This window comes from Cryptomeria japonica, chromosome 9, assembly GCF_030272615.1.
Source record: "Cryptomeria japonica chromosome 9, Sugi_1.0, whole genome shotgun sequence".
Taxonomy (NCBI): domain Eukaryota; kingdom Viridiplantae; phylum Streptophyta; class Pinopsida; order Cupressales; family Cupressaceae; genus Cryptomeria; species Cryptomeria japonica.
Window position 1 is genome coordinate 204,201,949 of NC_081413.1, and position 12,861 is coordinate 204,214,809.

The window sequence follows — 12,861 nt, forward strand, 5'->3', positions numbered from 1 at the left end:
TATATATATAGGGTTTATTTTAATTGGGTACATTTCTAATTTAATTCTTTTGTTTATGAATTTTTGGCTGTAACCTTGTACCCTCGTACTTTGTAATTTTTGGCTGTAACCTTGTACCCTCGTATCTGTTAAAAAGTTGGAGGTCATTTTCATTCCTTCATGCTATTGTTGTTGTTTGTATTTTTGAATTATTGACTGATTTTCACATTGGTAGACATTAATCTAATTTCTAAACTGATTAAGTTAGAGAACGAGTTTATGGAATTCCCTAACTGTTTAGTTTAGAATTAATTTAAGAAAAATGGATTGACTACTGATCTATTTCAACTTACTATATGATATGTATATTGCATGAGGTGACTTCTGAGTTAGTACAACTTTCAATGTTAGGAAGACTTAAAAAGACCTGCAATATGGCTCAATTGTAGCAGTCGTAATCAGCTTTACGTGAGAAAACTATCGGTAGATCAGACCTCTAAATGCCTCATAGATTTGAACAGCTTTTCTAATATCAAGCCAAAATTTAGCAGAGCTTCATATTGTAACATTACTATCATCCTTATATCTAGCCTATGATCAGATAAAAATATTCTCCAAAGAGCTCTAAAATTTCTATAATATGTGGAAATAGATTTCATCTATTGCTCTCCATGGAGAGATTTGTAGTTTCCACTGTAAGGCAATGACTTCCATAGTGCCTAATGTTTACTGAATTCAGATGCTGCATATGATGATCATGCTTTCCTTAGAGGAAAAAAAGTTTGGGATAAATAGCGATGATTCACTAGTTTAGAGTATCAAATGAATTTTGATGAAGTAGTATATAATGGCTTGTGCTTGAAATGAGTCTTTTGCAATTTTGCAGATTAATTTTTCCTCTAATGTCAAATTTCCTGAAAAGTTTAATTATGTTATCGCATTACATAAATTCCCAGGCATGTTTGTCCATGTAAAAGTTGGCAACTTGTGCTCAATTAATTATTGTTAAATTGTATCTTTTGCAATTTTGCAGACAGATCTTTTCTGCCGAAGTGTACCAAACAGTGGTACTTTTTTAGTCCTTGCGATTGGAAGTATCGCGGCGGTTCAGTTGATAATATGGCTACTGAAGCTGGCATTTGGAAGACCACAGGAAGCTACCACACACTCTCAGTCAATTTTAACAGGAGTAAGAAAGGCTCTAAGTTTCTATAAGGGCAGACCTCCACTTGGAGAAAAAACTGAATGGATGATGCATGAATACCATGTTGATGAAAATGAATTCAAGACAGGAGCTGGTTTGCAGGTATTATTCTGACTAATTTGCTGGAGAGTCAAGGGTTACAAAGTTCACAATAATTTCCATAGAGAAATTCTAGAAAAACCATGACAAAACATAAATATCCATTAACCTTTAATTATTTTTACTAAGGTTTTTCTATACCTACATTTATTAACATTGACTTAATAAATAGATACATAGAAATGCATGTTCGCATACCTCTCTCATGCTTTGTCATACATTGACTTAATTACATAGAAATGTGATGATTCAAAATAAAAATGCACCTAATGTAGACAATTTCAATCAAATCTAGAAACTGTATACATTAACTCGATGGATTGTGAAATATGATATTTTTCAAAAAATTGAACTTTTGATCCATAAATGCCATGTTAGTAAAATGAGTGCAAGGCAGGACCATGTGTTCAACATCTTTTTTGATTGATAGGGTTCAATTGAATGTTGTTATTGTAATGGATTTTCCCATCATAGGAAAAATGCTTACAAAGATATGGTCTAAACAATTCTGTTCTTATTCTTAAGATATTTGTCAAACATTGGGCAGGGCTGTTCACGATAAGTAGCAATGTGATTCATGAACATCTTGCTTTTTTAAGTTCAATTTTTTTTCAATCCATTTTTTTAAATCTTGGTAGGAATGCACGTTGAGTTGATGATGTTGGTGATATAAGTAGGAATGCATGTTGAGTTGATGATGTTGGTGATATAAATAGGTGAATATCAGTATTTTTCTATAGCTTATAGTTAAACTCTCTGCTTCGTGAGGATGATAATATTAATCTTATATGTGTATTTACATATAGAAGTTCCAAAGTAGCCTTCGGCAGTAATAGAATTGCTGGTGCTACTTAAATGAATTTTAGGTAAAAAAAAACGTACAGAAGCATATGGTATGAATTCATTTTCCACTTACATATGATTTAAAATTGCCTTGGCTGTTACTTATTAGAATGTTGGCCACTCTTGTACACTTGAACTTGGCTGTTTTTTACATTTATTATTTTCATTGCGAAGCTCATAGCCCAAGCATTTTGAATGTACAATCTTATATGTGGTGTTAACTATTTAAATTATCTGTCATCCGGCAAACACGTGGCAGATCTGTTTTGTTGGCGAAATGTTACATGTGGCATTTTTGACGTGGCATGGAATATATGATGGCATTTGTTTAAAGCGAAAAAATTGAAAAGGTTTAATGATGTTGTCGGCAGTTTTAATTGAGACCACTGTAAACTGACAAGTCTGAATGCATTATTGATTATTGTCAGTCCTTTCTCGCCAAGTATTGACTTTGCATGGCGGACTCCAAATTTTGGTTAAATTTGATTAAGGTTGTGGGTATCGGTTTATTCTGAGCAAACGGTTTTTGTTGCGTTTTGAAAGTTGAATTCATTCTATAAAACAAACATGAAGTAATCGGTTGGGTCAAGATATTTTTGTGCGAAACAGGGAAGTTGATTGATGGATACAGGCAAGTTCATTGTTTGTTTTTTATTTCAAATGAAGTTTCAGGTTTATGCATTTATCTTTCTCAGAAAGAATAAAAGTTTGCTTATATGTTCATTTTTGCTCATGTATGAGAATCTGGGGCATATGAAAGAAGGAAGAAACTTCCTAAGGCCAAACAGAGTCTTGTGTTTCAGGTATTAAGGCCGAACAGAGTCTTGTGTTTCAGGTATGAGGTTCTTTGGGCAGAATCTTAAACTTCACAGGTATGAAGGTTTATGTTCTTGTTCACTTCTAAAGAGGGTCTCGAATCCGAAATATGGCTATGCAGTGTTTTAGAAGTTTGTATAAATCTTTTGGGGTTTTAAACCCAGGGTACTATATAAAGTTTTTTGTTGGTTCAAAGAAAAAGGAAATGTGTAAACGTTTTCAGTCAGTTGCAAAGCATAATGCCATTATGGAAACTGTCTTCGAATATCTCACAAACGAAGCTTAATGATTATCAGTTTTGTCTAAAACAGATTCGTAATCTGAAACTGTTTTTTTTAAAGTTTTTTAAGAGGAAGTTTGTTGAACAGATTCTAACTGGTTCAGTTAGAAATATGTAACTGTTCTGTTTCGAAGTTCATATATAACACTTGTAATCTTTAGATGCATGGATGGGTGTGTGTGTAAAAACATATATATATATATATATATATATATATATATATATATATATATATATATATATATATATATATATATATATATATATATATATATATATATATATATATATATATATATATATATATATATGTATCTGAGGATAAGTGGGTCTGAAAGTTTTGATCATAAACTTGTGTACATGTACGAGTGATATATGCACATTTGTATATGTATATGAGTTGTGTTAAATTTTTGAGCAGTAGTGACTGCCGATTGTAAAGGATTGGAATGAATGAAAGATACAGGCTCATGGAGTGGTTTTTCTCCCTATGACAAAATCATGAGATTTTGGAGGGTTTTCCACTCGGCACAAATTTAGTGTTTCTTCATGTTTGTGAGTTTCATTTCTTTATGCTTATGATGAATGCTTACGCTTCTCCTGCATAAATTGTAAATATTCTGTTTTATATTGCTTAGTGCAAAAATTTGTAAGGAGTTTTCATTTAGAACAGTACGGTTCTGATTCACCCCCCCCTCTCAGAACCGTGACACTTCCAACAAGTGGTATCAGAGCGTAGGATTCCCTTTAGGAATTGATCTCTGGTTATTGGAAGTTATGGCACATTCTGAAGGAGCTTTCCTTAATAGGGCACCTTTATTTGATGGAAATGATTATGTTTTCTGGAAAGTTAAAATGGAAGCATTTATACATTCTCTAGATGCAAGGATGTGGGATGTAGTAACAACAAAATACACTGTTCCAGCGTCAGTTCCTACTGATGCTGATGAGAAACTAAAATTTGAATTAGATAAGAAGGCTAGATATGCTCTTCTTTGTGGTCTTACTAAAGATGTCTTTGCCAAAGTCATTTATTGTAAATCTGCAAATGATATATGGGTAAAACTTGAAACTATCTATCAAGGAGATGACAAGGTTAAAGAATCTAAACTGATTACTCTTAAAACTCAATTTGACAATCTGAAAATGAGTGAGGATGAAACCATTGCTGCATATTTTTTAAGAATTGAGGAAGTTGTGAATGCCAGGAAGGGTCTAGGTGAAGACATAGAAGAACATGATGTTGTTTCAAAGGTTATTAGGTCAGTCCTACCTAAATTTGAAACAAAAATTTCTACATTAGAAGAAAAGAAAAGCTTTTCAAAAATGACCTTACATCAACTTCAAGGAACTCTAACTACATATGAAATGAGAATTAGCAATCAAGCTAGTTCTTCATCAAAAGAATCAACCTTTAAGGTTGAAAAGAATGATGAGAGTGATTCAGATCTAACTGATGCTTTAGAAGCATTATTGGTTAAAAGAATGGCAAAGAAATATAAAAGCAAACCTAAATGCTTCAGTTGTGGTCAATTAGGACATTTTGCTACTAGATGTCCAAATATTGAACTTGATGATTGTGATGAGAAATCTGAGAAGTTTTCTAGAAAGAAGCCTTGGAATCAGAATAAAAGGTTTAAGGATTTCAAAAAGAAAAGTTTTTTTTTAAAAGAGGATCCAAATGAAGAATCCAGTGATGCAGATGAAGAAGGGGAAAAATTGTTTATGGCTGAAATAGTACATACTCCTAAATTTGAATCAAATGAGCCTGAATCCTCATCTGATTTAGAAATAGAAGTAGATCTTGAAGAAGAACTTCTAAAATCCCTGCAAGAAATTAAAAGGTTAAAAAAATCAGTTGCAAATCATGAGACTGAAAATCAAAAACTTCAAGATGAATTAATAAAAGCAAATTCAATTATAGAAAGTCAAAAATTCTTACTTGAAGAAAAGGATAAAAAACTGAATATCTTGCAATGTTCTTCTAAAGAATCTACTAATCAGAAAACAAAGTTGCTTTTCAATGGATATTGTTTCAACTGTAATGTTTTTGGGCACAAAGCAATCTTTTGTAAAAATAGCACTAGTCAAGGCAAAAGAAAAGTTATTAGGTGCTTCAAATGTTTTTACTATGGTCACTATGCAAATCAGTGTAAATTAAATCTGAGACCTAAGCAGATATGGAAACAAGTAAAGACAAATGAAAAGTCCTTAATTGTTGAAACAGTCTTATTTGCTCAAAAATCTGCAACATGGGTGTTGGATAGCGGCTGTTCTCATCATATGACTGGGTGCAAGAACAAATTCAAAACCTTAGAAAACTTTGATGGAGGTTTTGTACGTTTTGGTGATAACTCAGGAGCTTATATAACAGGAAAAGGCTCAATAATCTTAAATAATGATACACCAATACATGATGTGTACTTTGTTGAAGGGTTGAAACATAATCTTTTAAGTGTCAGTCAGATATGTGATAATGGATATTCTATCTCTTTCAATGCAAAAGAATGTCATATTAAAAATGGGAAAGATAGAGTCATTGCCAGTGGGTTAAGAACAAATGGTAATTTGTATAATCTGATAGATTCAACTATTCAAGAAACATCATTGGTCAATACTTGCTTTATGAGTCAAGTGGAAGAAAATTGGCTATGGCACAAAAGACTGGGACATTTGAACTTTGATAATCTTGCTAGAATCAGCAAGAACAAAAAGGTCAGGGGACTACCACAAATAACTAAACCTGCATCTGTTTGTGAAGAGTGTATAAAAGGTAAGCAAACAAGAGTTTCTTTTAAAACAAAAGAATATCTGACAAATAGACCACTTGAACTAGTACATACTGATTTATGTGGTCCAACCAAAACAGCCTCTTTAAATGATGAAAAATATTTCATGCTGTTTATAGATGATTATTCAAGAATGGTTTGGGTAACATTTTTGAAACATAAATCAGAAGCCTTTGAACATTTCAAAATTTTCAGGAAGATGGTGGAAAGAGAAACTGATTTAAAACTGAAATGCTTAAGATCAGATAGAGGAGGAGAGTTTACTTCTCAAGAATTTATTGAGTATTGTGAAAAACGAGGCATAAAAAGACAATACTCTACTGCTAGGACACCACAACAAAATGGGGTTGTAGAGAGAAAAAATAGAACTGTCAAGGAAATGGCCAGGACCATGTTAAATGAAGCAAAGCTGCCTGACAAGTTCTGGAAAGAAGCTGTTCATACAGCTGTCTATATTTTAAATAGAGCTCAAATCAAAATTAGGACAGCTTATACACCATATGAATTATGGTATGGGAAAACAGCAAATGTTAAGAACTTTAAAATATTTGGTTGCAAATGTTTTATCAGAAAGAATGATGATTCTCTAGAAAACTTTAACTCAAGATCTGATGAAGGGATTTTCCTTGGGTACTCTACACATAGCAAAGCATATAAATGCTATAATAAAAGGCTGAACAAAATTGTAGAAGCTATAAATGTTATGTTTGATGAAACATCTGTATGCTGTAATGACAAAGAAGAATATGAAAGTTTATCTTTTCAAGAATCAGAAAGTTTTCATAATGAAAATCGTGAACAAGATAAAGTTGAAACTGATGATGAAGATGAACTTGCAGGAAAAATAGAATCAGAAAATTGTTCCAATTCTAAAATCACTAGTGATGGATCAAAGATAAAAACATCTTCTAGAATAATAGCTAAGAGACATCCTGAGTCTCAAGTTATTGGTGATATTGATAAAGGAATTTTAACTAGAAGAAAAGCCAAAATAGGAGAACAAGTAAATATTGCTGAACAATTTTGTTTGATAGCAGATTTTGAACCAAAGAATGTAACAGAAGCTCTATCAAATCCTAGTTGGCAAAATGCTATGCTAGATGAAATAAATCAGATAGAGAAAAACAAGACTTGGGAACTTGTTCCCAGACCTGATGGTAAAAATATTATTGGTGGAAAATGGATATTCCGCAATAAACTAAATGAGGAAGGTGTAGTGATCAGAAATAAAGCCAGATTTGTTTGCAAAGGATATGCACAACAAGAAGGAATTGATTTTGGTGAAACCTTTGCACCAGTTGCAAGGTTGGAGTCAATCAGAATCTTTCTTGCATATGCCACTCATAAAAATTTCACTGTTTACCAAATGGATGTCAAAACTGCTTTCCTAAATGGATATCTTGAGGAGGAAGTTTATATGGAACAGCCAGAAGGTTTCAAATCTTCTGACAAGCCTGATTATGTTCTTCGTCTCAAAAAGGCCTTATATGGTTTAAAACAAGTTCCTCGAGCTTGGTATTCCAGATTAGATAAACATCTAATTGCAAATGGATTCATTAAAGGAAATGTGGACAGCACTTTGTATACAAAAATGGACAATGAAAATTTATTGGCTGTTGAAATATATGTTGATGATATTATTTTTGGTTCTACTAATGATCATTTAGCACAAACTTTTTCAGGAATCATGGAGTCAGAATTTGAAATGTCTATGTTAGGACCTTTGACATTTTTCTTGGGAATTCAAGTCTCTCAGCTTGAACATGGTTTGTTTATCTCTCAACTAAAATATGCTAAGGAAATGCTTAAAAGGTTTCAAATGGATACTTGTAATCCAGTTGGTACACCAATGGAAACTGGATGTAAGTTGATGAAAATTGATGAATCTCCTCTTGTTGATCAAAGAGAGTATCGATCTATGATAGGAAGTCTTTTATATCTTACTGCTTCTAGACCAGATATAATGCACTCTGTATGTCAAGTTGCTAGATATCAAGCAGCTCCTCGTCAATCTCATCTCAATGCTGTTCATCGTATCTTTAAATATTTACAAGGTACTTTGGATTATGGTTTGTGGTATCCAAAAAATGATGATTTTGCTCTCATTGGTTATACAGATGCTGATTGGGGTGGATGTAAAGATGATCAACGAAGTACTAGTGGTGCTGCATTTTTCTTAGGTGATCAGTTAGTTGCTTGGCACAGTAAAAAACAAGAATGTGTCACTATTTCTACTGCTGAGTCTGAAGTTATTGCTGCAACGACATGTTGTACTCAGTTAATTTGGATGTCTTATCAGCTTTCAGATTTGGGTATTCATGTTCAAAAACCTCTAAAAATCCTTTGTGACAATACCAGTGCTATTCAGATTTCTAAAAATCCTGTTATGCATTCTAGAACTAAGCATGTTGCCATCAAATTGCAGTTTATTCGCGAACATGTGTCATCAAATGAGGTCATTCTTATTCATGTACCTTCTAAATTACAAGTTGCTGATATTTTTACCAAAGCTCTTCCTAGAGAATTGTTTGAACAGTTCAGAATTCGATTGGGAGTCTTCTCCCAATCCATGCTGGGATAAGTTGTTTTTCCCTTTTCATATTCTGTGTTAGGTTTCTGCTTCTTTCACAGAAAACATTTAAAGCAGCTGGTTAGATTTTTGATGCATAAATTTTGGGGGAGTAAGTTCAGTTTTGTTTGGCAGTTTGATCATCACAGTTCAGTTTTGATTTGATCATTTGGCACAGGTTCATACAGGTTCAGTTTTGATTTGATCATTTGGCACAGGTTCATACAGGTTCATATGGCACAAGTTCATACAGGGTTCATACAGGTTCAGTTTTGATTTGATCTTTTGGCACAACAGTTTTGGTTTGTTCAGGTTTGGTTCTAGTATTTGGATGCACTTGGTTCATGGGTTAATCATGTTTTCATGGTAAATCTGTTTGGCATTTCAGTTCATTATCTTGTTTATAATCAACATGGTATTTCAGTTCATTTTATGAAATGGTGAAAATTTTTGCATCAAAAATGGGGGAGATTGGTAACTATTTAAATTATCTGTCATCCAGCAAACACGTGGCAGATCTGTTTTGTTGGCAAAATGTTACATGTGGCATTTTTGACGTGGCATGGAATATATGATGGCATTTGTTTAAAGCGAAAAAATTGAAAAGGTTTAATGATGTTGTCGGCAGTTTTAATTGAGACCACTGTAAACTGACAAGTCTGAACGCATTATTGATTATTGTCAGTCCTTTCTCGCCAAGTATTGACTTTGCATGGTGGACTCCAAATTTTGGTTAAATTTGATTAAGGTTGTGGGTATTGGTTTATTCTGAGCAAACGGTTTTTGTTGCGTTTTGAAAGTTGAATTCATTCTGTAAAACAAATAGGAAGTAATCGGTTGGGTCAAGATATTTTTGTGCGAAACAGGGAAGTTGATTGATGGATACAGGCAAGTTCATTGTTTGTTTTTTATTTCAAATGAAGTTTCAGGTTTATGCATTTATCTTTCTCAGAAAGAATAAAAGTTTGCTTATATGTTCGTTTTTGCTCATGTATGAGAATCTGGGGCATATGAAAGAAGGAAGAAACTTCCTAAGGCCAGACAGAGTCTTGTGTTTCAGGTATTAAGGCCGAACAGAGTCTTGTGTTTCAGGTATGAGGTTCTTTGGGCAGAATCTTAAACTTCACAGGTATGAAGGTTTATGTTCTTGTTCACTTCTAAAGAGGGTCTCGAATCCGAAATATGGCTATGCAGTGTTTTAGAAGTTTGTATAAATCTTTTGGGGTTTTAAACCCAGGGTACTATATAAAGTTTTTTGTTAGTTCAAAGCAAAAGGAAATGTGTAAACGTTTTCAGTCAGTTGCAAAGCATAATGCCGTTATGGAAACTGTCTTCGAATATCTCACAAATGAAGCTTAATGATTATCAGTTTTGTCTAAAACAGATTCGTAATCTGAAACTGTTTTTTTTTAAGTTTTTTAAGAGGAAGTTTGTTGAACAGATTCTAACTGGTTCAGTTAGAAATATGTAACTGTTCTGTTTTGAAGTTCATATATAACACTTGTAATCTTTAGATGCATGGATGGGTGTGTGTGTAAAAACATATATATGTATATATATATATATATATCTGAGGATAAGTGGGTCTGAAAGTTTTGATCATAAACTTGTGTACATGTACGAGTGATATATGCACATTTGTATATGTATATGAGTTGTGTTAAATTTCTGAGCAGTAGTGACTGCCGATTGTAAAGGATTGGAATGAATGAAAGATACAGGTTCATGGAGTGGTTTTTCTCCCTATGACAAAATCATGAGATTTTGGAGGGTTTTCCACTCAGCACAAATTTGGTGTTTCTTCATGTTTGTGAGTTTCATTTCTTTATGCTTATGATGAATGCTTACGCTTCTCCTGCATAAATTGTAAATATTCTGTTTTATATTGCTTAGTGCAAAAATTTGTAAGGAGTTTTCAATTAGAACAGTACGGTTCTGATTCACCCCCCCTCTCAGAACCGTGACACTTCCAACATGTGGCGAGATTCTTTCGTTCTTTTAACGAAGAGGAAATAAATAAGTGACATTATGACATGCTTCTCATAAATCCCATTATTTTCATTCTTTCTCATGCCAAAGCAACATGAATTTGTTATGTTAGTGGTGACCCTGTTTGAATTCTAAGATTCACTTCTCCTCCAGAAAAATAGGCAACAAGGGTGTACGATGGCATGTAAACAGGAAATGAATCACCAGCCTCAATAACATATTTCTACGGAGGCTGTTTTGTTCATTCCCCCCCCCACAAGCTTAAGTGGCCTTGAATTTCTATATGATTTACTTTGAGTGTTGCACTTCTACTTTCTCTTTCAGCTGGTAAAGGGGTAAGGAGAAAATAAGGATGGTTTGCTTAGTCATCTAATAAATTTGTATTGTCAAATGAATCACTTACAATAAAAGGTTGACAAAGTGGCCTTGAATTTCTATATGATTTACTTTGAGTGTTGCACTTCTACTTTCTCTTTCAGCTGGTAAAGGGGTGAGGAGAAAATAAGGATGGTTTGCTTAGTCATCTAATAAATTTGTATTGTCAAATGAATCACTTACAATAAAAGGTTGTTTTTGTCAATCTCTCACATTAATGAAAGGAATATAAGTTTCTGAGATAACTAATGACCAACACCAATTGTCCGTACAGTACCATTTCTCTTGCTTGAATAATCAAGACTGGTTAATAGGGTCTTAATGAATAAGCAAATTTTATGGACCTCTTCTAAGAAAAAGCTGTATTGTTTATTTTCACATAAGCCAAAGAAACTTTGGATTTCTGAAATGGTGAGAGTTTTTTATCTCATTTCCCTCTACTAAATGCAAAAGATTTTTCATCGCATTTCCATCCAGTATATGGCAGACAGGAATAGACAGAAATTCATTAATTGATGTCTACCCCTAGTCTTATATTGAGATCACATAATTGAGTCAACATCTATAAATTTATTTTTATATTGAGAATCATGATATTTTTTAATTACTTTGAACATGTTAATATTGTTGACATTTATTATCATTATTAGCAATTTGTAAAGCAACTGTTGGTCCTAATTTTCTTCTGTTCTGCAGAGTGTTTTTGTATTATGCCATGTTCTCAGAAGGTACGAACTTCCTGCAAAAAGTTTGTGGATTGCAAAATACAGAAATTGAGAGGTTTGATTCATCTCCTAAAAGTAGAATTCCTTCCTGTGGTGAAGTCAAGTCTGAAGATGGGTCTCAACTTGATTCGATGCCAAATGGTTTAGGATCAAATTCCGAGTTTGGATGGCTTCCACCAAACAACAATGATTTTCCTCAAGTTCCAGCTGATATAAGCTTTACTAGGCCTGAAGCTACATATGGATATTTGACTGGTGAAGAAATGGATGAGTATATTGAACAAACAGAGATCATAGAGGAAATTCTGCAGGCATGTCTGGATTCCCAGAATTCTAATGTGGATGATTCTTTCCCTCAGGATAGCGATGCTGACATCTTGAATGGTGACTATATAGAACTTAATGACTTTAAGAATTGTGATTCTTCTCTTTTATTTGAGAGTGAATTCAACAATGGTCGTCCTGGAGATTTGGGAGAGAGATTCTAAATTAGATTTTAGTGGTTTTTTTGGGGTAACTTTGGTAGATAGTAATTTCTATATTTTTAAGTATTTTAGTTGCTATGCATAAAACTGCAAGTCTATCTTTATTATGAGCTCTATAAAGAGTTCCTTGTTGTCGAGTCTGCAAATTATAATGAATGAGGAATACCTCTATATAAAGGAATGATGTAATTGCTGTTTTCAATTAGTAAAAGACGTTTATTTTTTTGTGACATCAAATTCTGTTTGTTGATGTGAATTCTCTGTTATAGAAAACAGTGTTTGTTGTTGTGAATTCTCTGTTTGCTATAGGCAAACAGCCTATAGTTATTTACTGTGCATTTCAAAATTTTCAATTACGAGTTCACAGTCGAGTATTGCATAGTTATCAGCAAGATGTGTCATCTGAAGGTACACCCAAAAGAAGAGTTCGCATAAGGGTACATAAGATGGAAGCTTCAGCAGGGCCAAATGAAAAATATGTAATAATCTTAGACACCCATGTTGGAAACTGATACATCACTGCCTGCAACCTGCAGTTTTTATTTTGTTTCATAGTTTCTAGTTTGCACTTAGTAATTTATTCAATAAACTTCAGCATGTCATACCAAGTTTCCTATGGTGGAATGGAAACCGTCCTTATTAATTAATTTCTATGTCAAGACAATGTTGTATTGAGCATTGATTACCTAAAGCTGCCCTATTTTAGTC

General features: G+C 33.2%; 1 protein-coding gene across 1 annotated transcript; it reads left to right on the plus strand.

The window, feature by feature from the left end:
- Positions 1–1,004: 1,004 nt before the first annotated feature.
- LOC131038841 (uncharacterized) lies at positions 1,005–12,350 on the plus strand. Its single transcript, XM_057971398.1, has 2 exons — positions 1,005–1,285; positions 11,640–12,350. Exons 1-2 carry the CDS (start codon positions 1,236–1,238, stop codon positions 12,154–12,156), a joined length of 567 nt encoding a protein of 188 aa, XP_057827381.1. The 5' UTR covers positions 1,005–1,235; the 3' UTR covers positions 12,157–12,350.
- Positions 12,351–12,861: the final 511 nt, after the last annotated feature.